The 27144-nt window shown below is 42.2% G+C and overlaps 3 protein-coding genes across 10 annotated transcripts in view; 2 read left to right on the top strand and 1 right to left on the bottom strand.

Annotated features, from left to right (window-relative positions):
* Positions 1 to 8630, top strand: part of FKBP1B (FKBP prolyl isomerase 1B) — a 51463-nt gene extending 42833 nt beyond the window's left edge. For 3 of the 6 annotated variants that reach the window (XM_053380868.1, XM_053380865.1, XM_053380867.1), the window contains exons 4-6: positions 5028 to 5130; positions 6397 to 6509; positions 7937 to 8630. In XM_053380868.1, coding sequence (XP_053236843.1) covers positions 5124 to 5130; positions 6397 to 6509; positions 7937 to 8065 — 249 coding nt within the window. In that variant the 5' untranslated portion in view covers positions 5028 to 5123 and the 3' untranslated portion in view covers positions 8066 to 8630. The remainder of the gene's footprint in view (positions 1 to 5027; positions 5131 to 6396; positions 6510 to 7936) is intronic. The other 3 variants (XM_053380870.1, XM_053380869.1, XM_053380864.1) reach the window with 1 other exon arrangement.
* Positions 8631 to 10775: 2145 nt separating this feature from the next.
* Positions 10776 to 15578, bottom strand: SF3B6 (splicing factor 3b subunit 6). Its single transcript, XM_053380863.1, has 4 exons — positions 15395 to 15578; positions 13878 to 13996; positions 13179 to 13317; positions 10776 to 11801 (listed from the first exon to the last, which is right to left on the bottom strand). Exons 1-4 carry the CDS (start codon positions 15422 to 15424, stop codon positions 11712 to 11714), a joined length of 378 nt encoding a protein of 125 aa, XP_053236838.1. The 5' UTR covers positions 15425 to 15578; the 3' UTR covers positions 10776 to 11711.
* Positions 15579 to 17976: 2398 nt separating this feature from the next.
* On the top strand, positions 17977 to 26557 carry LOC128410103 (glutathione S-transferase-like). 3 transcript variants are annotated; one of them, XM_053380844.1, is made up of 7 exons: positions 17977 to 19689; positions 22014 to 22120; positions 23750 to 23801; positions 24315 to 24447; positions 25079 to 25220; positions 25700 to 25831; positions 26245 to 26557. In XM_053380844.1, the coding sequence occupies exons 2-7, from the start codon at positions 22034 to 22036 to the stop codon at positions 26362 to 26364; spliced, it is 666 nt and encodes a 221-aa protein (XP_053236819.1). In that variant the 5' UTR covers positions 17977 to 19689; positions 22014 to 22033; the 3' UTR covers positions 26365 to 26557. The 3 variants fall into 3 exon arrangements, with proteins under 3 accessions (XP_053236819.1, XP_053236818.1, XP_053236820.1); XM_053380843.1 differs by having other exon boundaries at positions 17980 to 19675; XM_053380845.1 differs by lacking the exon at positions 17977 to 19689 and adding an exon at positions 21359 to 21381.
* Positions 26558 to 27144: the final 587 nt, after the last annotated feature.

The raw sequence follows: 27144 nt of genomic DNA, 5'->3' as shown, positions 1-27144 counted from the left end.
TGGGAAAGACTGAACTTTCTAATTTTGGCAGGTTCAAATAAAAGTGTAGCTCCTTCTTTGCATGTTTTGTGGCAGTGCAGATTAGGATTTCCTGAAACCCTAAAGTGTGTGTCTTGCATGGCTTTGTAACTGTCTCCTACACGGTTAGGAATCCATTAGGCTAATAAATAAATAACCGAGCAGCAGCTGCTCATAACCACAAAAATGAAAATACAGATTGCAGCAAGGCAAAATGTCGCAAGGGTTAAATCACATTTCTGAATCATGCCACAAGCAGTATTCAGTAACAATAACTCATACCTCACATTAATATAGTCCTGAGTTTTCAAAACATTCTCCATACATTATCTCATTACTTCTCACAACAACATTTTCAGGTAGGATCATATTATCCCCTTCTTGCAGAAGACAGTAGGGGCTATGGCTTAGATATCATGGTTTACCTGAGACCCCCGGATGAGTTGATTGTGACTAAACTCTTTCCCGGATTGTGCTTTTTAGGCAGTTACATTGCATCAGTGCTCAAGGTGGAATAACCTCATAATTTGCTTAACCACCAAACTACCACTCTGTGCTCACACTGCAATAGAAGGTGTCATCCATTTAACTGGTCTCATCAGCTGTGCATACCACATATGCATTTTAAAGTGCCCAGTTGCTTGTTCGCTGTGTACAACAAATCAAGACTGTTAGTCAACAACTTTTGTTGATACGTTAAATAGATATCAGACTAGAGGACTATCAGTCCATCTGGTTATTGGTATTGTTTACTGCATGTGGTCTAGAGAGAACTGGAGACTGTCATAGTCTGGGAGGATCAATAAAATACTGTTACTATTATTGTGGGTTTGATTGCAAACATGGTACTCAGGCCTGATTTGCCCAGACAAACCTGCTGTAACAGAGCATCTCAGCTCTGTTGATCAGGCTGTAGGCATTATCAGTGCCAAGAGAAAAGATGGCAGCTCCCTCCATCGTCACCATACTCGCATCCTCTTCCCTGCCCCAACCCAATGGCCTCACAGATGAGTGAGCAAAGGGCAAGTTGGCAGGTGAAATAACAAATACTTTCCCTTTAAAATCTGGTATTGCCTTTCAGCTATCTCAGTTTTCATCTCATTGCTATGTGGCTTATTCATGGTGCTTGATTCAACACAGTGGTCAAAGGAACGTTACTCCTCTGCCACAGCTTGTCATTTCATGGCAGCTATGCATGAACAAAGCAGTGCTACATATAGTTAAATAGGCCTGTCCCTGATTCAGTAGTGGGAGGGGAGTGTGACTGAGTTAAACTCCCCCTGCCCCAACAAGGGATCAGCACCATCACTAAAATTTAAATGGCAGCCGTGTGCAGGGTGGGTAGGACTTCCTAGTCCTTGCACGATCAGTTCTGGCCAGGGATATGGAGGTGTCAACACGACCATCTTTATATAGCAGGCAGAAGTTCTGATGAACCCATTCACATTTTAAAAGCACACGAGAAAGAAGGGCTCTGGAGCTGTTTGTTAACTTTGCCCATTGTTGATGCGTTTTCTGGCCATGTTCCCCACTAGGCATTCAGCCAATGTGAGAAGAGACCGAAAGTAAGCAGCTACCAATGTGTGTGCAATGTGTTCTCTTCCATGTGAAAGAACCCAGAATCCCCTTACCCTGAGGACTCCATGCATAAATGTAGGCATGTCTATAATAGGGCTCCTCTGCACCCTAGCTAAATGCAAATGGAGCAGAATGGGCAGTGAGGGGCATGATTCTGCAGACTTCTCACATGTGTTGTTGACATGCTAGGGGTTTCTTTGAACTCCTCCTTCTCTATATGATCAGTTTCTGGTTTTACTTGTCTCCTGATTTTTCATAATCCAGCTTGATCTCTCCCCCCCCCTCAAAATGGGGAAAAATAATGTATAAAAACAATTTAAGTCAAGGTTTATGTGATCTGTCAAATGTGTCCTGTCTTGGGGTAATTGCAAGAATATTTCAAAGAAAGCATACCTGAGTCTTCCTGGGATGCTTGGCAACATGTTGTCATCTGAACGAGACCTGCAACCTCTCTCTTATTTCTTCTCCCCCTGCCTCACTTATTTGCTTGGAGTAGTGGGACGTCCACAGTTTATGTTTACATTTACTGCTTATATTAAATCTTCTTACCAATGATACTAGCACACAATAACCCATTCTAAGTATGACTGTGAATGTGTGACAATGCACACACATATCCTTCTCTTTTGCTATGTTGTTAATTTCTAATATTCTTATATTGACCGGTAAATTGCAATTTATAATCATATTTGTTTGACTGTAACTTGGTGGCTGATAAGTGATCATTATAAAGATTGGGTTGGATTGTTTATGCGTATATGAACACAATATAATCAACTGAGGAGAGTAAAATCTTTTTTTCAATAAATAAAGGGCAGGTGATATCAAATTGACTGGAAACGCAGCAATGTTAAGCATATTTTGACCATCCTGGTGAATTATTTGAAACCCTGTTCTGTAAAGCGAGCTCTGCCGCCACCCAATTTCATCATATTCCCTTTTCAGCGCCTAAATGTCCCAAGGCCTCTCATAATGTTAATTACAGGCACATTATCCAGTGCTGGTTGATGTCTCTGAAGCAAAGTTGTTGCTGGTTGATGTCTCTGAAGCAAAGTTGTTAAAGCAGCCAAAGGCACAGGCTCAATGTAAAGTCCCTACGTGCTACATGGATCAAAAGAGGACATGAGCAGGAGCATTTAACTTGCAAGCCTTGCAAAAACTTGCACTCAGTGACTGTCTGTGCTGGAGATGACAAGCAACTCAGAAGCCGAAGCCATATTGGGTTGTTAAAATGCTGATTGGCTCTCAGCAAGGACTATTAATAGCAAGTGGCATAATAGTCATTCCCAAAATCACAACCAATAATGTATTCTTATTGCAACTGAGATTTGCAAAAATGAGAATCTTACCTGGAAACAGCATGAGTGAATAACTTCCCCTGACCAGGTAAAGCATGTACTCACTGTATTCAGAATAGAAGCAAAAAGGTCTGTGTTCCTACATTCCTTTAGACTGTGGTTCAAAACAGCTGCAGCTATATTTGGATTTTTGGCAGATGTTCATACTGTCTCTTTGCAGATGAATTTTTTTTTCAAGTATCCTTGAGCTTCTGAGTTTCTGGGATGAGTCAGCATGTCACCAGTGCAGCTGTATCTGGTACAGTTAAGCATCTCAGCCTTAATTGAGGTGTGACTGCCCTTCAGCCATATTATCAGTAGACAGTATTAGCTAAGGAATTAGTCATATGCTGAGCAAGATGTGATGGGGGGGGCTGCTGTGTTTGATATTAAGCATGCTCCATTCACTTACAAGGAAGGGATATGTGGATAAGTGGAGTTGAAACTTTCCTGTCTTACTACTTCACATTCTGTCACCCCAGATGCTTTTTTCCAAGGCCAGCTCAAGTCTAGCACTGGAACCATGTTTGAGAAAAAGTTTATTGAATGACATTAGCCAGGAAGGTAAGATGAGGGAGTGTTTGGCTCCCTCGGTCACAGATCTCTTTCAAAGGAGAATGGACCAGTGAGGGGTCATGGTTAAAGTGTTAGACTAGGGCTAAAATGGGGAGAAGGAGAACTATGTACAGTGGTACCTCGGGTTACATACGCTTCAGCTTACATACGCTTCAGCTTACATACGCTTCAGGTTACAGACACGGTTAACCCAGAAATAAGTACCTCAGGTTAATAACTTTGCTTCAGGATGAGAACAGAAATCATGCTCTGGCGGCGCGGCAGCAGCAGGAGGCCCCATTAGCTAAAGTGGTGCTTCAGGTTAAGAACAGTTTCAGGTTAAGAACGGACCGCCGGAATGAATTAAGCACTTAACCCGAGGTACCACTGTATGCCCTTTGAGCTCCTTGGTGGAAAGGTGGGCTATGAATGAACTGAGAGGCATTACCCCTCTCTTTAGGCACCAGTGGGGCAGATACATCATTAAACGAGACAAGGCTACCATGTCACATCTATTTTGACTCTTAAGTTCCACTTAATTTTGGAAGCTCTTGGTGAGGTATATTTACCTATGGTTCTTCTAGTCTCTTCCCATGACATTTGTTTGAAGAGGGGCGGAAAGGGTGGGGAATAGGCTCCAGCAGAGCCTCTGGGCTTCTACTTCATTCAGACAATTCCAAGTATGGATCTCAAATGTCCAAATGTTTGTTCTGTTTATGCCACCTCCTAAGGATAGCTTTTTCAGGTGGGAGAGGGCAGAGGACATTAGGTTGCCCCTTTGTTAAGGCCCACAGCATTGGAATATAATTGAGTAAAATATGAGCAGCTGAGAAATTTAAGGATTTCCCCAGGACCCATCCAGAACAGGGCCACTATAGGGCATCACCCGATATCTCCCACAGCAAAATTTTCCACTATGCACCTGGGGAAACCTCTATTTCCATGCCTTTATGTTGGGCATGGGGAACCTGGAATCTGAACATGGCCCTTCAGGCCTCTCTGCCTGGCCCTCAGGACTCCCCTTAGGCCACACAATTACCCTTGCTCTGATCATGCCTCTTGCTTTCCTGGATGGAGGATAGAATATGTGTAGAAACTACCCTAATATACAAAGGTAAAGTTTACATTCATTGCTCAACCCAATTTTGCCTCTGGCCCCACTCACCACTGATATGTGGCCCCTGGAAAGTTGCCCACAAGGGAATGCGGCCCTTGAACAGAACATGCTTCCCCACTTAAATGATGATCTCCCTTAAGTGATGGCAGATTATCTTGGATAAGGTATGATTCATTTTATGCTTAGACACAAAGATTTTATTGGCTCCACTGGGCACAGAGGCACACCTGGCACTCATTTTGGCTGGCAGGAACACCCCATATATTTTGGGAATGCTAATGAAAGCCTTAATCCTTTCCCTATTTTTTCTGTCATTATATTTTGTGTGAGTTTGTTATGCTGTGTATATATGTGTGTGCCATTTCAACTAACATTTTGTCGTGTTTCCACTGGTTTCTCTTGCACATTTCTTTTGTTTCTAGTGATGCTGAGTGTGGTCGCACTGGCCTTTAGTAGAAAAAGTTTATACATTACACAGCTGTCCACTGAAGTTTCTAGGCTTTGTTTCAACCTGCATAATGCAAGGTCAGACTTTACAGAGTGTATTCTGGCTTGCCAATTTCTATTTGTTCTTGATTTCAGGAACATGTGCGATTTGAAAGGGAAACATACCGGTATTGCTGTGTAATCAATTTGATTAAAATGTACGCACACATTAGTTTAGAACAAAGGCAAGCAAGGGAGGGACATGACAGCAGTCTATAAAATTATTATTTATCCTTGTTTTCTCTCTTGGCTTACACCTACAATTTTAACCCTTTTCACATTAGAAAGTCCATCATGGCTGCCAAGCGTTTTGGCATAAATATACAAAATTCATATTCCATTGTTTTAAAAAATTAAAAGCCTCTGTTGTTTTATTGGTAGTCGTAATATTGAGAACTTCTGTTTTTTTGTTTACTTATTTGCTTGTGTCATCTTTTCTCTTGAATATATAAAGTGCGGCTTGTTTGTCTGTAACCGGATAGTCTTGTGTCGGCTGCCCTAGTTGCCTATTTGTCTGGATGACTCTGGGGGGTCTTCGCAGGCAACAGCATTGCTGGGAGGGTTACGCAGTTGTAAGAAATTGGTCACTCATTCATAGTCTGGAATTTGAAGGATAAATGCAGTCCTGTTATAGTACAGCTGGAAGTGTCTTGCAACAGACCAGCACCAAGGGAGCAAAATATTGCTTTTTTAGTGTCCAGCATTCGGGTGGCGCTGTAGGTTAAACCACAGAGCCTAGGACTTGCCGATCAGAAGGTTGGTGATTCGAATCCCCGTGATGGGGTGAGCTCCCGTTGCTCGGTCCCTGCTCCTGCTAACCTAGCAGTTCGAAAGCACGTCAAAGTGCAAGTAGATAAATAGGTACCGCTCTGGCGGGAAGGTAAACGGCGTTTCCGTGCGCTGCTCTGGTTCGCCAGAAGTGGCTTAGTCATGCTGGCCACATGACCCGGAAGCTGTACGCCAGCTCCCTCGGCCAATAAAGCGAGACGAGTGCCGTAACCCCAGAGTCAGTCACGACTGGACCTAATGGTCAGCGGTCACTTTACCTTTACCTTTATTAGGTGACCCAAGGCTTGGTAGTGACCTCTAGGCCTGAATTACCACCACCCAGATAACTACAGTAACAAACCACTGTCATGGGGATATTGCAGCTAACTCCGTATGTGGGTTTCCTAGCCTAGCCTTTAAAGACTAGCAGAGCATATCTGTTTTGTTCAGACTTCAGCAGCCATTTTTCAAATGTGCCACCATCTCAAAAACTCAGCAGGCTTGACTGGAACAAGAGCTGTTTTTGTGTTCTGGCAGGAATGCTACAGAACGGAAAGAAGTTTGATTCCTCCCGAGATCGAAACAAGCCTTTCAGGTTCAAGATCGGCAGGCAAGAGGTCATTAAAGGATTTGAGGAAGGTACTGCACAGGTATGCAGGATTATGCTGGTGCTCTTTTCAGAACCGATAGAACAAGTACAATAATGAGGGGTTAACATCATGGGAAGAGTGTCATATTTATAGTCTCAGAGCAGAGCGTAATGTGCATGGACTTGTATGCTGCTTTGAATATAAACAGCATTCAGCAGAATATGGCTGCAATCCTATGTACACGCTTACCTGATAGGAAGTCCAGTTTAACTCAGTGGGATTTGATTCTCAGTAGAAATGCCTAGGATTGCCCTTTAAAGTTTTGGAACCCAGGGGCATTACTCCAGCACTTCCTGCTTCAGCCTGTCGGAGCCTCAATTGGCTATGTTCCTGCTCTCACCATGAATTCAGCAGAGATCAACTTTTGCTGCACTTCTGAAAATGCTCCAGAACCTACATTTGCAGTAACTTAAGGAATTAATCAAACAGTACCTTTTAAAATTAAGCGACCAGTGATTTAGGTTCGTAGTGGTGCATCGTAAATTCAGTCTAAGCAACATGCTTGACAACTGCCTTCTTGCAGGCTCAGTCAGCTGGGAGTCCATACAGCCAATGTGAATAGGCCTTAAACATCCTAGGCAAAGTCTAAATTTACAGTAGTGCAGTGAATTTGTTCATGATTGCATCATCCTCAGGTGTATGATCAACTGAGTGCCTCTGCAGCTGCTTCTGCTCTTCCTGGAGCAGAGCTTTACCTTTTAGATTCCCGAAGCTGCTATATTACCAAATATACAACCTCCAGGTGGAGTGTGGCAGAGAAAATTATTCAGCATGTGTGAGGAATACCTTACTTTTAAGATGGCATTTTCCCACCCTCATGTGTGTTTTACTCAGAGGTTCATTCCATTATGTTCAGTGATGCTTACGCCAATGAATTTGTTTCTAGAAGTGCAGTTTCTGCCATCCTAAGACATCCAACCTCTCATTGATATCCCGCAATTAATTGCTTGCCTTGGTCAAGTGTCTGTTGGCTCCACCTAGTGGATTGCTGCATTAGGAATTACTGTGATGCCATTAATATATTATTTCCACCTGTTGGCAGATTGGCCAAAGTACCATTCTGCATAGCCCTACTGCAAATTCCTGCGTTCTTCTGGTGGTGTTTGGTTGCTAGGTGGCAAGCATGGGGAACCTTTGGCTCTCCAGAGGTTGTTGGACTCCATTTCCTAGCAGCCCAGTAGTCCGGGATGATGGGACTTGTAGTCCAACAGCACCTAGAGAGCCACAGGTTAGTCACCCTTCCTGCATGGTATCTTGACCCCTATTACTTAAAAGATGGAGATTATGACCTGTGACTTCCTCACTGGAACCACTCTTTTTTAACATACAGCACATGTTGAAATGCTTGCGTTGCTGACATGTTCTGATCTTTTCTTTTGCTTCTCGTTTTCTCTCTCCCATTTGCTATCGTTTAAAAAAAATGCCAGATGAGCCTAGGACAAAGAGCAAAGTTGACCTGTACACCTGACATGGCGTATGGACCCATGGGGCATCCCGGAGTCATCCCTCCCAACGCTACTCTGATTTTTGACGTGGAGCTACTTAGGATAGAGTAAAGAGGGGCGACTGACTGAAAGCACCTGTTGATAACCACCCTTCTTTCCCCTTCCTCTGAAAGGGAGGCATCTTCACTGGAATTTCCATCGTTTTCACTCAAGCTCTCATGCCTACCATGCCTCGTCTGAGGGTTGTTTTCCCCACTTCTTCCTCCCTTTTTTACTGTTATTAGTGTTGGAATTTGTCCCCGATTAGATGCTTCTTTGCTGTAGAGACAGGAAAAAAAGATGGCTGTTACATCTGAGTTGTACATTTTATTTTAATTTGCATGTGAAGCTCCAAAATTGTGATTGAAACTATATATAATATATAAATATATATATATAAACCTATAAATATATAGTTTACTTACTGAAAAACCACTGCCTTATACACTTAAAGAAAAACACACACAAGGGTGCTCAGAAATCCAGTGTACGTTTCGTACACGAGTGGGCATTAGCCAAACCTAGTTACCTGCGCTGCCACTTTCCCCTCAATTTGTATGTTCTGCTTGCTGCTGTTTTAAAGAAAACATCTCACGTGATAACTTTCCAAGGAGAAAAATAAAATCTTGATACTTTATGGAATTTTTTTTTGCTTTCTCGTTTTTTTAAGCAGTTAAAAAACTTAAGCGCAAGAATTCTTTCTCACTCCACTGGTAATATTGCTGCAGTTTTTGGATAATCGGATCTAATAACCAAAATCTTACTATAGGCACATAGGCAGCTTCCTTCTACTGATTCAGACCATTAGTCTATCTGAATATTGTCTACACTGACTGGAAACAAGTGCTTTTCATGTATTACAGGCAACGACCGACTGATGTTCGTCCAATTGCGCATGTGCACCCAGTGCCAAACCTGGAAGTGACACAAAAACGTCACTAAAAGGGCCAAACCCTTTACGCAGGCCCTGCCAATGCGAGCAAAACAAGGATTGCCTGTATTTGAATAATTAAAACTCTGTACAAAATGTATTTAAGAAAGGATACCGTGTTCTACACTCAAAATATACTCTGTAAATAATGGGCGATGTCCAGTGTCAAGTCGTCAGATTTCTTCTTGCACAGCGAAACTTTATTTTCTCCAAGCTGTGGCCCCTTGTATGTCCCCAGAAAATTTGGAGGAGGTGTGCATGTAGTGGGTACTGAAAGGGAAAGGACAGGATAGCTCAACTTGCCTAGCGCATCATCATCTGTTCTGACAAGCTGTGTTTTTTTGAGGTTTCAGCCAGAGTCCTTTCCCATTACTTGCTATCTGGTTCTTTTGATTGATGATGTGCCTGATTGTAACCTGGGCCTTCTTATACTGTTGAGCTACAATTCCTCCCATATGAATTTATATCTCTGCTCTTTTTTTTGGAACTCATATGCCATACAAGCCCAGCTAGGCAATCTGTAAGTGATGGAACCCATTCAGGCTGACCAAAATGATACCCGCTTAGCTTTCACACTTGAGGTTAGTAGAAACACAGAAGCTAGAGTGGAATCAATCTGCAGGATTTGGGGCGGTTTTTTTCTCTTGGAAAATTAAATTACAAGCACCTTAACATGGGGGCGGTAAATCTTAAAAACCACCTGATCTTTTATATCCTGGCCTGATCACAAAGATCTTGTGGGGGGAGTCTGCGTTGTTGATCCCCCCTTGCTCAGATTAACAGCCCGTAACTATTACCTATGCATTCAGCATAGTGGGGTCAAGGCTGTGAAATGCTCTCCTGAGATGAGACAGGCACCCCCCACCTTGCTAAACTTAAGGTTTTAACAGCATTTTAATGTAGTGTTGTGTGATCATTTTTGTATTTGTCCCATTTTCAGTGGATTGCTTTGATGCACACCACTTAGAAATGTGAATAATTAAGAAGTATATAGATGCCTCAAATAAGCAGGAGGCAATAAAATGACAGGAGCCAGGCGTGGAGGAAGAAGGCTTAAGACTAGCATACAAGCTTTGGCTTGCTTTCTCAATAAAAATTAGCTTTCTTCAGGAACTTTATGGTTTGAGCATTCTGCCCCTACAATCATGAGGGTCAGGAGCCATTATTTAAGTTCTTGATCTGAGGTTTGTCTAAATGCTAAGCTTAGGCAACTAGCACAGTTATATCAGTGCACCCCATTCCACGTACTGTCACAAGTTGCAGATATATATAAGGGTTATGATATTCATCAAGACAACCAAAGCATTAATTTGTGCTCTTTTTCTCTCAGCTTTGTTGTAGAATTATGTCAGTGTAATTTTCAAATAAGGGAATTCTGTTTCCTTCCATTATTAACATAAAAGCATTTTAGAAGGCTAAGCTACTTTCTGGGCACAATTTCTGGTGTAGCCTAAAAAACACACAAAAAACATAAATTCAACTGCATCAACAGAAGTGTACAAAGACATTAATACCTTGGCAAGCCACCCTTTCCCCCATTCCTTTTAAATTGGCCTCATTCCTTGTATTCTGTTGCCTCACAAGGAAACTACTGAAGAGATTTCATCCAAATAACCCTCTAGGCACTTGCTTTCCATATCCTTGTGCGGAAAGCAAAAACTGTTTACTTTGTGTGCACACAGAGAAACAGGGCCCCTAAAACAGGCTCTAGAAGAGCAATCTGCGAATCTCCTTTGTCAATGAAACCCCAAAGACACTGCTTTGCTGAGTAATCAGCACTAAGTACAGTTGGTTTTATATTGTCAGAACCAAAGAAATATTAAAATCTGAATAAACACATAGTAACAGAAATTAAAAGGAAAATGGCATACTATTTTTATTTGTCAAATGAACAAAGTTAAAACTTAATTTTAAAGTTATGTCTGTCACTTAGAAGAGCAAGCAATATTAACAGCAAAATGAAAAGCCAGACCAGAAAAACATTGTCAAAAAAATTGACACTGTCTCTGGATGGACACAATAAGCCTAGAACTCCTTTCCTCTTTTGAAGAGCTTCACTGCAGAGATGAGTTTGTCGTTTTAGTCGTCCTTGCAGATGAATTACGGATTCAAAACCCAAGATAGTGGGTCAGCCCAAGCAAATAAGACCACTGCAGCAAATGCCAAATGAGCTCTGCTATTCTCTGTAACAAAACTCTTTAAGATACATCTTGGAGCCAGTTCACTACCCTAATTGCACCAGACATCAAGCTGAATTCTTCCCTAAGGTTAGATGAACACTAGGCATAGTATCTCACTTGCAAACCTCATTCCCTACTTGCAGCTCTTTTTAAAGCATATCTTCATGCCACTGAAAAAGACAAATTGTGAAAATACATTTATGAAACCAAAACACAAAATAAGTGTACTTTCCTAACAGATTAAATACAGAATTTTATCCCGGAATGTTTTACATGTTCTCACAACTGTAATGATTATATTGATTAAATATTCAAAAAGCTTTTTATAAGGCTCTGAGCTGTAGGAGATTTCTACAAAAGTGTACCAAATTCTATGGCTAACCTTAATTTCAAAGTGCCAAGTATCATAACGATAGGGCAGTCACGAGTCTTTCCAAAACTGGGATTATAAAGCTATGTTTTCACTAAATCTAGCATCCCAAAATGTCCTTGCTCCAAACTAATCATGAACATTTTGTGGGGCACTTAGTTTAGAAACACCGATAGGATTTTTTTAAAAGAAAAAAAAAAGTCCAAAAAAGCCAGTTCCTCATAGAGGTTATATTTTTTATTTTGGTGGGTCTGTATTTATTCCGTATTTCTCCTTCAGAAGTTTGAGCTGCTCTTCCTTCTTCTTTGTATCCATCTTTTGGAATGCCTGTAATAAAACAAAAATATTATTAACAAAAGAACACGCTTTAGTCAAAACAACTTCATCCCATCTATTTATTTCAAAGCAATCTCACTTTTTTATTTAAATGATTATCTTATGAATTTAAATGATAAACAGGCAACTTGCCTTGCTACCAAGAAAAGCAGACACTTTATAGTAACTATGTTCCAAAACACATTTATTTAATTCCTCAGGAAAGGTATTTGGGAAAGAACAGCTTGACCCTAAATAATACTGCATAAGCAGCCTCATGTTGTGCCCATGCTGCTCTAAGATTTTCACAAATCAGGAGGTGGAACAGGGGAGAAATTGCTGGGTGCCCCCAGGCACATCTGTTAACAGGCTTTTATAAGGCATCTCCTCTCATCAGCTGTAGAAAGATTCACCTCCAAGTAACCAAGCAAAGAAGCTTTGTGAACTGGATGAAAGAAAGGTGATCCCTTTCTTTGTTTTAAGACATCAATGCGGTACAAGCAACTAAACTAACCCCCATTCCGCCCCCCCTTTTTGCTGGCATTTTAACTTCTGTGGGAAAAAAACACACATTTGTCTCATAGGCAAGACAGATGCAGAGCTTCTAAGAGACATATCAAGATCTGCACAGATTCAGTCAATCAGTCAATCAATCAATCAATCAATCAATCAATCAATCCATGCACAGATTAAAACCCTGACATCTGTTCTGAGCCTCAAGAGAGATTTGAACATAAATGCCAGTTATGTTAGTAGCCAAAGCAGCTCAAAACCAAGATGCTAGACTGAGGAGTCAAACCATTCAAATCATTTGCTCATTTTCTTTCTGTGGTACACAGAAATCCAGACCTTTCCCACAAGGTTATTTCACAGTCTGCAACAGTGAGCTAAAGCATTGAAACAACAAGCCTCCATCCTGCCTGCTGGTTCCTCGTCCACACAGGGGGCTGGACAAACCTAACACGTATGGAAATCCTGTGAGATTGTGCATTTCCCCGTCCACTCTGAATACTCTGGCTGGGGCATTCAGTCAATACCTTGCTCTGAATACGCAGCCTGTATTGAACTTGTTCCGTTCCGAGTTTGATAAACACTTTTAAAGATTCAGGTTTTTTTATTTACACAAAATACAGATTCACTTCAATTGTCAGCTGAAGAAGTTTAGAGGATATTTGCTTTAGAGAATCTTAAAGGACACACAATCTGATTAGGAATAAACAGGACTGGAAGAGTCCTGTTTCCTTTATACAAGCCCCTGCTATTGAGGGTAAATAAAGAGGAAACACGCCAATTCACTTAAATTGAATTATTCCAGAACTGTTTTCACAATGATCTTATAAAAAAGTTAATCTCATGTTCAAATGTTTTAAGAAAAGCTCTTGTACTTGCCCTGTTTGCATTATAGTACAAGACAACAAGGTATCTGTTGCACACGTTGAATCCTGACAGATGGTCACAAGCATTCTTGGCATCAAAGATATCTTCATAGACAACGTAGGCTGTACCTCTAGTTTCAGGAGTATTTCCTCTGTAACAAAAAACAAAACAAAAAATTAATGTTAGCAAAAGATAAGAAAAAAATCATGTTAATATTTACACCTCTTTGTTGTAGTCACCGTTACATTCTGACCCTAGGAAAGGCAGTGACATCAATCCTATGCTGTCTCACTTGGAGCTGAACTCAATGAAACTGTGCATTAGATTGGGCTGCGTAAGATATGCCTATACAGTAACAATTTTCTCACAACAAATTGCTCCCTTTTGGGTCTATTAATTATCCCCCCTGTAAAAAAACAAAACAAAAAAACCCAACCCAAACTCACACACAACCAAAACTCTCTACATAATTCTAATATTTTCACTCACGGAATATCCCCCATATTATCTATGTCTCTATGTGCATTGCCTATATTGGTTTGTTCCCCAGACAGAATTCAAATCAAGTGGGCTGATATATTTAGACTCCCAACTGCTTTATTTTACACTGAAAGCTGCAATAATGATGTGTCAGTCAACTAGAAAGCTACTTGACATAAGTAAGAAAATTCTAATTTCTATGCTTTGTTTGGCAACGTACAACAGACTTACACTCTGATTTGTCGAATCGGTCCATATTTTCCAAAAATGTCATACATTTCTTCTGCTGTGATCTTATACGGTAAGTTTCTGATATATAAAATTCGATTCACTTCAGGGGGCAGACGGATCTAGAGTCGGTAAAAATTACAAACCAGAAACAAATTAGCAACATGATTTCTTTGTATGGTATGTAGATATGTAATCAGAGAATAATTTTAACTTTGGCACTGCAGAGGGTTGGACTAGATGACCCTCAGGGGGTCCTTCCAACTCTATGCAATTCTATGACTCTGCCTTGTTGCGAGTGCTATCCAGGTCATCCCCAGCCAGCTTTGCTAACAGAAAAAGCACGACTCCTGGTCTCTACATCGGAGAAAGTTTGGAGGGTGTGTAGTTATGTGACTCCTGATCCAAGGAAAAGAGCAACTATACAACCTTTAGAACACATTCCAAGGCAGCCCTGTATGGGGAAGTTTTTAGATGTTTTATTTCAATCAATCAACATTTACTGGCATACAGAGAGGACAGGACCATACAAGTCGACGAATAAAAATTGGCATCTGTTCACAAGAGGAGATGCTCAGGGAGAAAAACCATAGAGACCTAGTAGGGTTTTAATCTTTTATTGTGTTTTTATATATGTTGGAAGCCACCCAGAGTGGCTGGGGCAAACTTGTCAGGTGGGTGAGGAATAACAATAATGGCAGCCCCACAATATATGGGGGTGCCCTTCAGAGCCCGAAGGCTAATAATACTAATGGTAGCCCCACAACATATGGGGGGTGCCTCCCCAGAGTCCAAAGTAGGCTAATAATAATAATGCTCACCACAACATATAGGGGTGCCCCCAGAGCCCAAAGGCTAATTAATAATAACAATAATAATAATGGCAGCCCCACAGCATATAGGGGAACCCCCTGAACCTGAAGGCTAATAATTAGTGACTGCAACCCCACAATATATGGGGGTGCCCCCCGAGCCCGAAGGCTAATAAATAATAATAATAACGACAGCCCCACAACATATGGGGTGCCCTCCAAAGCCCGAAGGCTAATAATAATGGCAGCCCCACAACATACAGGGGTGCCCCTGAACCCGAAGACTAATAATAATAATGGCAACCCCACAATATATGGTGGTGCCCCCCCCCCGAGCCCGAAGGCTAATAAATAATAATAATGACAGCTCCACAACATATGGGGTGCCCCCCAAAGCCCGAAGGCGGCTAATAATAATAATAATAATAATAATAATAATAATAATGGCAGCCCCACAACATATGGGAGTGCACCCCCCAGCCCGAAGGAGGCTACCCCAGCGGACCCGCTTCACGCCCTTTCCCACGTGACGCGCCCTCCTGAATGTCCCGAAGGTGGAGGAGGAAGAGGCGAAGAACCAGAGGCGGAAGGCGGCGAGAGAGAGAGGGGCAGAAAGGAGAAGAGGAGTCGGAAGCGAGGAAAGGGCAGCTGACGTGCAAAATGGCCCCGCCACGCACAGGAGAAAGGGAAAGGGGGGTCCCAGCTTACATTGGCGCGTTTCGCCGCTTGCATCGCCATGGCGACGGCCTTGTGTGGGAAACTGCTGCCGCTGCTGAGAGAAACGGGAGCGTCGTCGGCGCCGCGACTGACCGAGCGAGAGGGCCGCGAAGCCTCAGTACAGCCACAACCGCGTTCTGCGCCTGCGCCGGAAGAAGGCGGGCGGGGAACATCCGCTTCGCTTCGCCTCTCTCCCGGATATGACGTCTGACTTCCGACACTCCGCCATAAGAGTGGCTGGGGATGGGGTGGATAATCTGGAGCGGATCCGGTTGCTGCTGATTCTCCCCCCTCCCTTCTTCTTCTTCTTTTGAAAAAGCTGCTTAAGTCCAAAGCTCAGCAGCCAAAGGAGGCAATTTACTGCAGGAGAAAAAAAGTTAACCTATAAAGGGGAGGGAGGAAGTCCATGGGAACTTATGTAATTCTTGTTTTGTTTTTGATGTAAAAATTGAGGTTTCGTCGATATCTGATCATTGTCTCTGATTGTATTACCTGGGCAGCCTGGCCATTCTTTTGTGTTTCAGTTAAAAAAAAAATAAAGCGATACAGAAAAAGAAGGAAACGGGAGAGGGAGAAAAACAACAATAACACATATAAAAACGAAAATATACAAAAAAGGGAGCAATATATGATATTCCCATACATTCTTGTATAAATTGGTGTAGTGTTATTGCCCAAGTGCAGAAATAGGCAAACTCGGCCTGCCAGGTGTTTTGAGACTACAATTCCCATCATACCTGACCACTGGTCCTGTTAGCTAGGGGTGATGGGAGTTGTAGTCCCAAAACATCTGGAGGACCGAGTTTGCCTATGCCTGCCCTAGTGCTTATTTAAATGCTAATAGTCTACTAAATTTTGCATAAACTCATTCCAAATGCTATCGTATTTATCCATACAGAGTCTGCGCCTGTAAGCAGTCTGTTCATAAATTGCCATTGATGTCATATCGTCAGTCTATTGATTGAAGGGTATAGCATATCTTTATTTTTCCAATTCCTCAGTATCAATCTTTTGGTCACCGTTAAGGCATGAAATATCCATTTCCGTTGTCCCGTTGATAATTCCCATACTGCAGGTATATAGTTCAATAAAATATTATCCGCTGAAAGATTTAACTTTTTCTGCACAGTCATATAGTTACACAGTCCAGTACTTTCTCCCAAAGCTTGTTCAGTAAAGAGCACTGTGCAAACATGTGTTTCAGAGAGACATGTTTCAGAAAGCCTGAAATGATATGGTTTAGCCACAAGAGGGTAGCGGCAGAGTGTATTGTCGATTAAATGTTTTGGAAGTATTATTCCGCCAGGTGGCGCTGGCCCAAGCCTGCGCGGGAAATTTTGGATTTCCGCCTAAAGTCAGCAGCACAGACTTACAATAGCATAATGATAGACTGATAACTCCATTGATTGAAGATGAGATAGTCTGGTTCCTTAGATGCACAGGAAGCAGAAGATGCCACAGATGTTTTATCCCTGCCCGCCTCTCAGCCTTACATGTCTGAAGCACAAAAGAAGCAGAAATAATCCACAACGAGCCTCTGTTGCCCAGTATGAGCCAGGGGTCTACATACCCTCAACACTGACTTATATTTCTTCACATGTGGCTTGAGGACCATGGGACATTATGTCCATAGATCTCCTTCCCATAGGTGATTGAATGTGAAAATTATTGTTACTGTGTTCATTAGTCAGAATCTTTATTTGTTTGCAGCAATGGGATTACTATTACAATCAAACCAGCCTTTTACCCAATTTTATTTTATGAATCTGAAATAAATAGGGAAGGGAGCAAATTGAGACCCCTCTCCACACATTACTAATAACCCCGTGTAGTATTTATGGGTTTTGTTTTTTTAAACTTTTTATTAACACATACTGCACTACTTCATGAATTTAGACTCATGGACTTAATATTTTCTGTACGGTTTTTGCATGCTTGAAAAACAAGGTACTGCTTATTAATGAACAGATAGATTGCTCTTCAAAATTCCTCCATCAAATGAGCATTTAAAAACTTTGTGATTTAAAACTTTATCCTATGATAAAAGAACTGCTTGGAATGACATAAATCTTCAACACATGTCTAGAAATAATAATTATTACTAAACATTTAGAAAAATCTAAAATTTTCAAAGCACTGCACACATAATGATAGTAAAAATGGCCCTTGCCCCCAAGCTTGCAATGATACACATGATACAAAAGGGAAAAGGAATGGGGAGGGAAGAGGAAAGCAAACATATGAAGCCAATGGATGAGGCCAGGCCCAGTGGTGGAGGAACCCTCTCTGGCACCTGGGGCGGCACAGCCCGTGCAAACTGCGCATGTGCGGCATCTCGCATGTGTGCACTCCTTATGGAATGCCGCACATGCGCAGTCCATATGGGCTGCCACTCAAGCAGTATCCCATGCGGACTGCATATGCCCTCGGCCGTTCTACAGCTGGGGGGAGGCAGGGGCCATCTTGTCACCCCTCCCAGAGTGGCACCTGGGGCGGCTCACCCCCTCCACCCCCCTTCCTACACCCCTAGCCAGGCCAGGCCCTGGCCACCCCTGGTCTTCTTCTCCAATATGTGAACTGCATTTTTGTGTAAGTCCATCTATGTTGGTACCTTTTTCTTAGAAGTGCTTCTTGTTTTTCAATCTAGGACTTCAAGGCAAGGGTAAGCAACATCTCCACAATTAAGAAATTCTTGGAGCCAGGCAGCCAGAGGAAATTTGAATTAGACGACAAGGCTCTCCAAGAGATCAGAAAGATTTTCAACATCTGAGAACATCTGCTATGATGATCACTACAAATACTGGCATGATTTTAACAAATCTGTGTGACTTCTCTCTTACTAGTTGGAGGATTAACAGTGTCGTCCTATTCATGTCTATTCAGCATTAGTACAATTTGAATTCAGTGTAGCTTACTTCTGGGTAAATGCAGGTATAGGATTGGAGCCTAAATTCATAAAATAGTGTTTCCTCTTGGTTCCATAGTCTCAAATGCTTTTGATTGCAAACTCTTGAAAAATGTAGTAGATGAGAACTCATTTGTGAAGATTCTGAGGCCTCCTTTAGATATTAGTCTAATGCAACCTGCCGAAACTTGGTATGATACCTTCCAGGGGTTTTGGACTGCAGTTCCCATCAGCCACAGCCAGCATGGCCAACAGTCAAAGAATGAAATTGCCAGAGCCAACAAATGCTTGATATTGTGCAAGGATTTTTTTCAGCTGGAACTCACTGGAACTGAGTTCCACCACCTCTCTGGTTCATTCCAGAGTTCAAATGCTACTGAGTAGAGGATCACCATAATGGCACTGTGTAAATCCACAAAAGGAGATGATGATGATACTGTGTGATGGTACAATAAAATGAAATAAAGCATTCTACAGCTTTTGTACTTCAGTGCCATGTTTTGCTTGAGCTGTCAATAACATGTCTGTTCTGTCATGACTAGTTCCTGTTGTGCTTTGCGTAGATGTGACGGGATCTGTGTGGTCCTGCTGGATTAGAGGCAAGCAAAATATATCCTATTAACGTACTTCCTGCCAGAAAATGAGCTGTTTTCATAGCCTTCTACAGCAATTAGACTGATCAGCCATAGCAGCAATTCTTTACCAGTCCACCATGCTATCCTCAAGGAACATTCTTCTCAGTTTTATGACAGCAACTTCAGCTGTCACAAATTTTTCAAAGCCAGACATCAAATATGTGATTTTCACTTGATCATCCGGATCAGGTATCTTACATAACAAATCAAGAATAATTTTTGGATTGCCTGTAGAAATCCAGTTTTGCATACCTTTAATTGTAGTGATCTATTTGGCCCAACCCCCGTCAAAAGGTGGGTAGGACCAACAGGGAAGCCCTGTGTAGTTGACTTTTTTCTGTATTTTGTGGCTAGCAGCTGCAACCAGAGACTGCAGTGGCCTCCTGCCCAGTTATACAAAGGTTTCAGTTGAATATACAGTACTAAGACCAGGAATGTTTGCCCTCAGTGCAGCTGTACAGATACAATAAACCGAGTTGCATCATGTTATGCAAGCGTGAGACAACCTTTCCCGTTGTGAATTAACTTTGCGTGACTGATTTGTTGTAGGTGAAAAGTCTCACGAAAGGCAGAGTAAGTGTTTTTCTATTTGCAATAGGGAGTTTCTGCTACAGATAAGCTGTTCTCTCCTCTTGGAAGGTGGAGCTTCTGAGCTTTTATAACCCTGAGCCACACAAGTTCGGAGCTCTCTCTCCTTGAGAAGAACTTCCACTTGTTCAGGACTTGCAGCAGGTTAGTATTCTAAGGTAGACGATTGCTTTGGAGAGTCATTGGTCAAGAGCAACACCCTGGACAGAGGAGTAGTGCAGGGACAATTTCCAAAGACCTCACCTCTGCCCAAAGGTTTTCTTCTTCTTACCCGCAGAGTACTAAAGGTTTGTGGGTTGCGGAGGGCGGATACTGTAATCCTCAGACCTGTAATCCTCAGAACAGAGACATTTCCCTTTGGACAGACCAAGGGCAGGAGCTGGGCAGTGGGCAGAGTTCTAAAAATGATATGGGGTTGGTCTTTGTTGCACCCCGGACAAAAAAGAAATCTTGGGTAAGAATGGGAGAGAAATTAGATTCATTTAAAAAATAGTAACTCACCAAATTTCATTTCCCCAAAACATAGCTATCCCTTGAAATTTGCACTGCTGTTCTCCAGCCAAATAATGTGTAAAAACACATATGGTGAGGTAAAATGTGCATATAAATGCATATATTATTGAAACGAATGTAGAATATGGGTGTGGTTATCCAGGGTTGAGGAGGGTGTAGATACCATCCAACTGTCTTAGGGACTCCACTCTGGATTTGCTTAGGGTTTACTTCTTAGCCTTTTCTTCCTAGGGCAATGGAGGTTTAGGGTCAGAGGTTACCTCCTCCTAGATGGGTTACCTTCCCAGATTGATGTGGAAATATCTAAATTAATGGTTCTTATTACCCTGAGTAGTACCGAGTTAAAAACAAAAGAGGAATGTAAATGGGTAAAATTGGTGGTAATTGCAGCCAAACAGGTTATAGTGAGTAATTGGAAAAATGCAGAAGAGCTAGGGGTGAACCAAGGGAGGAAAAAACTGAATAATATTATGATTTTAGAATACCTAACTGTGAGGATACATAGAATGAAAGGGCTTAAGGTCAGTGAGAAAGAGGAGGATTGGTTTGAGAAGATATTGAATTATTTGGGCAGGTTTGAACAATTTGGGGCAATTAAAATGTTAAAAGTTAAATAAACCTTGTGGAGGGAGGAGTGTTAAGGTATATAGAAGTGTATATATGGTTGATTTGAATATGTTATTATTGAATATTATTGAATATGTATATTATTGAATATATATACCCAATGTATCAGCCGCCTGGGGGGGGGGTTCACTGTTTGTGTTTTGGTGGTTGATAAAAAAGAAAATATTAATTAAAAATACCTTCTCAGATTGATGAGCCCCACCTGCCCCTCACTTCCCTCTACAGCATGTGCAGAAACCGCCTTCTTGACCCTTGGACCCACTGTTGGTCTCATCCCTCAACCTGCCAGAGCCTGTCCTTGCATGGAGGGGAAGTCCCTAACTCACATGGGTTTGAGACCCATCAGCTATCCTTACCTGGTTTAGCCAGCCAGTCAAAGCTATTTCCCAGGGTGTGGCCACTGTCACATGCTGGCAGCTTCTAGGAGCCACAGGAGAGAGCTGAGTGCAGAGTGGGAACCAAAGACAGACAAACAACCCTAGAAGGAGCATGATGTGTCTCTCACTGGTGGCAATTGGGGAAAACAGGTTGAGAGAAGGGAGTGTCCATGTAAGGAAATCTGAAACAGTTTTAAGTTAGAGGTGGTGCTTCAGATGTGATTCATCACTACAAACACCCATCATCCCTGGCGGTTGGCCATGCTGGAAAGCCATGTTACCAGAGTTGCCTGAGGAGATGAGAGGCAGCTGGTGGCAATGGCAATGGTGCGAGTACGAGGGGGAAGTTACAATTTTGTGGCTCTGGGAACATAGACCGTGGCTGTCCAAGAGGGGGTGATAGTCATAGATCATGGGTAGGCAAACTAAGGCCCAGGGCCTGGATCCGGCCCAATTGCCTTCTAAATCCGACCCACGGATGGTCCGGGAATCAGCATGTTTTTACATGAGTAGAATGTGTCCTTTTATTTAAAATGCATCTCTGGGTTTTTTTGTGGGGCCTGCCTGGTGTTTTTCCATGAGTAGAATGTGTGCTTTTATTTAAAATGCATATCTGGTTATGTGTGGGGCATAGGAATTCATTCATTATTTTTTCCCCAAAATATAGTCCGGCCCCCCACAAGGTCTGAGGGACAGTGGACCGGCCTCCTGCCGAAAAAGTGCTGACCCCTGTCATAGATCGTTGGTGTTTTTTTAACTCTTGCTTCCTATTTTATCTGCTTGTGCTCCATGATTATGAAAAAGAGTTTGTTAAATAAAAATAAACCAGAAGGCTTTAGTATGAAATCCTTTCTTGCTGTAAGCAATCACCAGAGCACCATTTTGAACAGTTGTCCTGCTCTGCAGTGGTTTCCCTATCAAACATGACCTCTCAATCTCTCTCTCTCTGTCTCTCATCATAACAGGAAAGCAAACACTTAGGAACATGGCTGGGAAACCGAAGCTTTACTACTTCAATGGAAGAGGCCGAATGGAAAGTATAAGGTGGCTCTTGGCTGCAGCAGGAGTCGAGGTTTGTTTGTCTTCAGAATTTCTCTGACAAAGCACCTTTCCCCCACCCCCAAAAAGAATGAAGGGAACTGTTGTTTTTCCAGCATTCTTATATTTCAGACAGTTTCCAAATTTGAGTCCAGCATTATCATTTGTGAGGGAGGTGCCTGCTTCAGGCGGGGGATTTTATCTATCCTGGAAGGGGCAGCTACCGTATTTTTTGCTGTATAAGACTCACTTTTTCCCTCCTAAAAAGTAAGGGGAAATGTGTGTGCGTCTTATGGAGTGAATGCAGGCTGCGCAGCTTACCAGAAGCCAGAACAGCAAGAGGGATCGCTGCTTTCGCTGCACAGCGATCCCTCCTGCTGTTCTGGCTTCTGAGATTCAGAATATTTTTTTTCTTGTTTTCCTCCTCCAAAAACTAGGTGCGTCTTGTGGTCTGGTGCATCTTATAGAGCGAAAAATACGGTAATTGATGAGTTATTGTCATTATTATTGTACTTTTGCTGCTAAGTAGGGGGGGAGGAGACATGATTGTGTGGACAGGCGGAGTCCCCCAAACCCTGGGTGTCCCCCATATGGAATAACGACTCAAGACAACATGCTATGGGATTAAAATTGGCCACAACTTTATTATGTTTCAGATGTGGGTAGACCTTGACTCAGGCATTGGGCTTTTATCCCTCTCAGTCCCCCACCGCGGATCTGGAGAACATCAGGGTTATCCAGTGTGGGGGTGGGGGGGTGGGCTGGCTCTGGAGAACATATGTTCAAGCAGAGAGAGCCTGCCCCTGTTACGCCGCCGTCGCAGGGGAGAGCAATGACAACCTCCAGGTGCACGGCCAAAGCCTCCCCTCAAACAACCCCTTTAACGGGGAACCCTGTTATCGCTGCCACAAAGAGGAGGGGGCGTGGGTCACCGCTGCACGCCCCCCCCCATTTAGGGAAGATAGACTAAAGGATTCCGCCCAAGGCCTGATACTGCCAAAGTTGTGACGTTTTGCTACAGGAAAGGCAAAACATGCCAATGCAGGAGAATTCCTTTGTGACCCTTCAACAGCGACCTTGACATAGTAGCGCCTGCATACCTGTGAAGAAAAGGTTAACCTGCAAAGAAGTCTTAACTGAGGGTGGGTAGGGTGGGAGAAGCTCTGGAGCCAACTGACAATTCCCGCGTAAGATCCTCCCCCTATTGTATGGGCAGGTGGTCCTTCCCCCTACCTGGCCTGGTCACCTTGGCAACGCCTCCCCAGGCGGGATTGGGCAACTGGCTGAGGTAGGCGGAGATCTCCAGGTGTCCCACCTGGGGAAGGTCAAGCCAAGCCTGTGCTAATGGTGCCACATAGGGTCCAGGGGGCTGCACGTGACCACGCAAAGGGCACCCCCATTTAATGTGGGGAGCGGTCATTGTGGGGTTTACTGCTTCAAGTGCTAAAATGATATGACTAGCCTGTAGTACTTGATTTGTGCATGGGAAACATTTGTTGTTCTGTCCCAGACAGAGAAAATTATTGGGCGGGCTGGCCCAGAATTCGGCTGGGAAAGGGGAGTTTTCATCAAATTTTGAAAACTTGAAAGGCCCTGTGTCATTTTTGGAGCCTGAAATTATTTCATGAGACCCTTGAAATATTCTGCCTCTTTTATTTTTCAGTTTGAAGAACAATTAATTGAGACCAAAGAATATCTAGAAAAATTAAAGCATGGTGAGTATGTTACCTGAATATCAGTGGGACTGTCTTCTAGTACAGTAAAGCCTTATAGTCTTAATAGCAGGGGTTTTCAAAGTGGACTTGTTTCTCTAGTTCTGCATTGTGCACACTTTCAGGCAGGAATATGTGTCAATACACAGTTGTGATCTGGTTATATTGCCTTTCCCCCTCTTCTTTGAAAGAAAAGAGAGTTATCCAGATACCCACAACACATACCACTCAACTCTGCATTGTGCAGAATGGTTTGCTTGTTTTTTAGCTGGAGAACAGAAGTAGCTTAAATAACATACAAAACTAGTTTCCAATGTGTGATTGCTGTACTAATTTAGCACATGTTCTGCAAAAGGGTTTTGAGGGACAAGCAGAGGCAAACATGATTATCGCAAAGGCACAATGTAAAAGTAAAGTCTCAAAATCAAATGATGGCTTGGGAGATGCTCCTGAAAATTTAATTTCCATAGTAATTACCTGGGAGGATGGACTGATTTTTCATTTTCCTTTCACAAGGTGGAGACCTGCTCTTTCAGCAAGTGCCCATGGTGGAAATGGATGGGATGAAGATGGTGCAGAGCCGAGCTATTCTCAACTACATTGCCGCCAAATATAATCTCTCCGGGAAGGACATGAAGCAGAGAGCATGGTACTGTAACATTCCTTTAAGTTTGGTTACTAAATGCATACTTTGGTTGTCTGTACATGATATAAGATCATCTCTGGTCTGTCATATGATCTACTGATGAGTTATGAGTCAGCATGTTTCATCTTGGACAAGAAAGGGTCCAGTATGAGGTAATTTGACCTCCCAGTCCCAGCAAAGTTCATGTGGACTGGTTCATTGGAAATCAATGAATTTTCATGTAGTCCCAATAGGAGATTGGGAGGTCACTGTCCCTTCCCAATGTTTTTTTTTGGGGGGGGGGGGGGTTCTTGCAAGTGTATAAAATTGATTTTTGATATAAGGCTTTCTTTATAAAAGGTCTAACCGGTGAAGATCGCTATACTGGCAAGCACATTATAGGGGCTTTTGTTGCATAGAGAGAGGCTTTTTCCAGGGAAAATGCCCTTTCTCCAACATACAGGATCATTGTACTTGTTTTTCTGCTGGGTCATCACACATTTTTGCCTGTGACACTACTGCCCAATTCCTCCACAAGGTTTTGGCTCTGCATTATCATAATTAGTACTATTGCTGCTGCTGCTGCTGCTGCCACTACTGTTTTTCTTATTATTACCTGAGTATGAGAGAAGGAAACACTTTCTCTTTCAAATAGGATTGATATGTATTGCGAAGGTGCTATGGATCTGAATGAATTGATAATGATGCTTCCCTTCAAGCCAGCTGACAGCAAGGAGAAGGAGTTTGCAAACGTTATTGAAAAAGCCACCACCAGATACTTTCCAGTCTTTGAAAAGGTATGGGGCGAAGGAAACTTACAAACCTTTTAATAGAACGAAGTCACCTATGCTCAGCTGGAGTTGGCAGCTGGTAATGTTGATAGGACTGCTTGGCTCATCAGAAATCATTTCCTTATTCCTTGTATTTTCCAAGCTTCTGAGCTAAAAGTTAAAAAAGTAAAACAAAAAATTAGCTGTGTGAGAGAAGATCAGGAATCACACACAGTGTTCGTTTACCATGTGAACTCTGATCTCAGAATCTGCCCTGCCTCATTGAAACATGACAAGCAGTGGTTTGGGAAGAGGGAATGTAATGATCAAGCTTCTCTTTCTTAGCCAGCAGTTTGTTAGAAGACATGAATCAGAACTGATACAAATACTCTCGATCTCTTGATACAATATAATCTGGGCGCGTGATATTCAAAAGTGGTTCAGATATAGAGTCTCCATTTTGTGTATGTACCTGAAGTACTCTTCAAACATTTCCTGCTCTATAGGTCCTCAAAGATCATGGACAAAATTACCTGGTAGGAAATCAGCTCAGCAGAGCAGATATTCAATTGCTTGAAACCATTTTAATGGCAGAAGAGCTGAAGGATGATATTCTCTCCAAATTCCCTCTTTTAAAGGTAAGCATGCTTACTGAAGCATAAGCAAAGTTCTAGTATGGCACTTTTATTCTTTGCATATCTAAAGCACCATTGTCTCTGGATTTCTATTGCACAAAGTCTAAATCACACAGGAGGCCCACATTCACGGATAAGCCTTCTGTGAATTAAATTTAGACACAAACAGGTAACCTGCCTACGATTATAGACCTGCAATGGAGCTCAAATGTTGAAATCCCTTTCCAAAAGTGCATGCCTGAAATAACTGGATTTAGCGCATGTACAAAATCTGAGTACATATAAAGTTTATCACTTGTAGTTTCATTATTGACTATGAAATCATAGTAACCGTAAGCGGCAAATGATTATTTGGGGATGCCACCATTTCTCCTTTTCTCTTCAAAAATATTTTGCTCTCTCGCTCTCTCTCTTAGGCCTTTAAAGAGAGAATGAGCAACATCCCGACAGTGAAGAAATTTCTGCAGCCTGGTAGTCCAAGAAAACCACCAACAGATGAAAAGGCTATTGAAAAGGCAATGAAAATTTTCGCCTGAATCATGGCTGAGGATCACAGATGATGCACTATTGTATTCACAGGCAATGGGCAAAAACTGAAATGGGACCACAATGGCATAGTGTAAATCCACAAAGCTACAGTAGGAACCAAAATAACTAACAGAACAAAAGGAAGTAGTGATAATACTGTGCTGCACTACACTAAAATGAAATAAAGCATTCTACAACTTTTGTATTCTGGTTGTTTTAGCTCCAGTATGACGTTGTTTACATTAATATTAAACAGCAGGGGAGCACATAAGCAGCCTTGTCATACTTTTTGTTGTTGGAATTGGAGCTGACAACTGACAGTATAAACAGTATAAAGTTTACCTGCGCCTTCATTATGCACCTTTAGGCGCCAGGCATAAATGTTCTTTTTTAACTGTTAAGGCATGGAAAATCCATTTCCGTTGTCCCGTTGATAATTTCCATACTGCAGGTATATAGTTCAATAAAATATTCTCCGCTGAAAGAGTTAACTTTCTGCACAGTCATATAGTTACACAGTCCAGCACTTTCTCCCAAAGCTTGTTAAGTAAAGAATACTGTGCAAACATATCTTTCAGAGAGACATATTTCAGAAAGCCTGAAATGATATGATTTAGCCACAAGAGGGTAGCCGCAGAGTTTATTGTCGATTAAATGCTTTGGAAGTATTATTCCGCCAGGTGGCGCTGGCCCAAGCCTGCGCGGGAAATTTTGGATTTCCGCCTAAAGTCAGCAGCACAGACTTACATTAGCAATAATTATAGACTGATAACTCCATTGGTTGAAGA

The sequence above is a fragment of the Podarcis raffonei genome, chromosome 3, assembly GCF_027172205.1.
Source record: "Podarcis raffonei isolate rPodRaf1 chromosome 3, rPodRaf1.pri, whole genome shotgun sequence".
In the NCBI taxonomy this organism is placed as follows: Eukaryota; Metazoa; Chordata; class Lepidosauria; order Squamata; family Lacertidae; genus Podarcis; species Podarcis raffonei.
The sequence above is the reverse complement of the archived record's forward strand: the minus strand, read 5'-3'. Positions and strand labels throughout refer to the sequence as shown.

Bases quoted from the DNA above. Each gene is read 5' to 3' on its own strand.
- SF3B6 (XM_053380863.1), bottom strand. From the start codon at position 15,424: ATGGCGATGCAAGCGGCGAAACGCGCCAAT. The intron at 13,997-15,394 runs GTAAGCTGGGAC...TACCGACTCTAG, and splicing joins AAGCGGCGAAACGCGCCAAT to ATCCGTCTGCCCCCTGAAGT. The intron at 13,318-13,877 runs GTAAGTCTGTTG...TTTTTGTTACAG, and splicing joins CCGATTCGACAAATCAGAGT to AGGAAATACTCCTGAAACTA.
- LOC128410103 (XM_053380844.1), top strand. From the start codon at position 22,034: ATGGCTGGGAAACCGAAGCTTTACTACTTCAATGGAAGAGGCCGAATG. The intron at 23,802-24,314 runs GTGAGTATGTTA...TCCTTTCACAAG, and splicing joins TCTAGAAAAATTAAAGCATG to GTGGAGACCTGCTCTTTCAG. The intron at 24,448-25,078 runs GTACTGTAACAT...TCTTTCAAATAG, and splicing joins GACATGAAGCAGAGAGCATG to GATTGATATGTATTGCGAAG.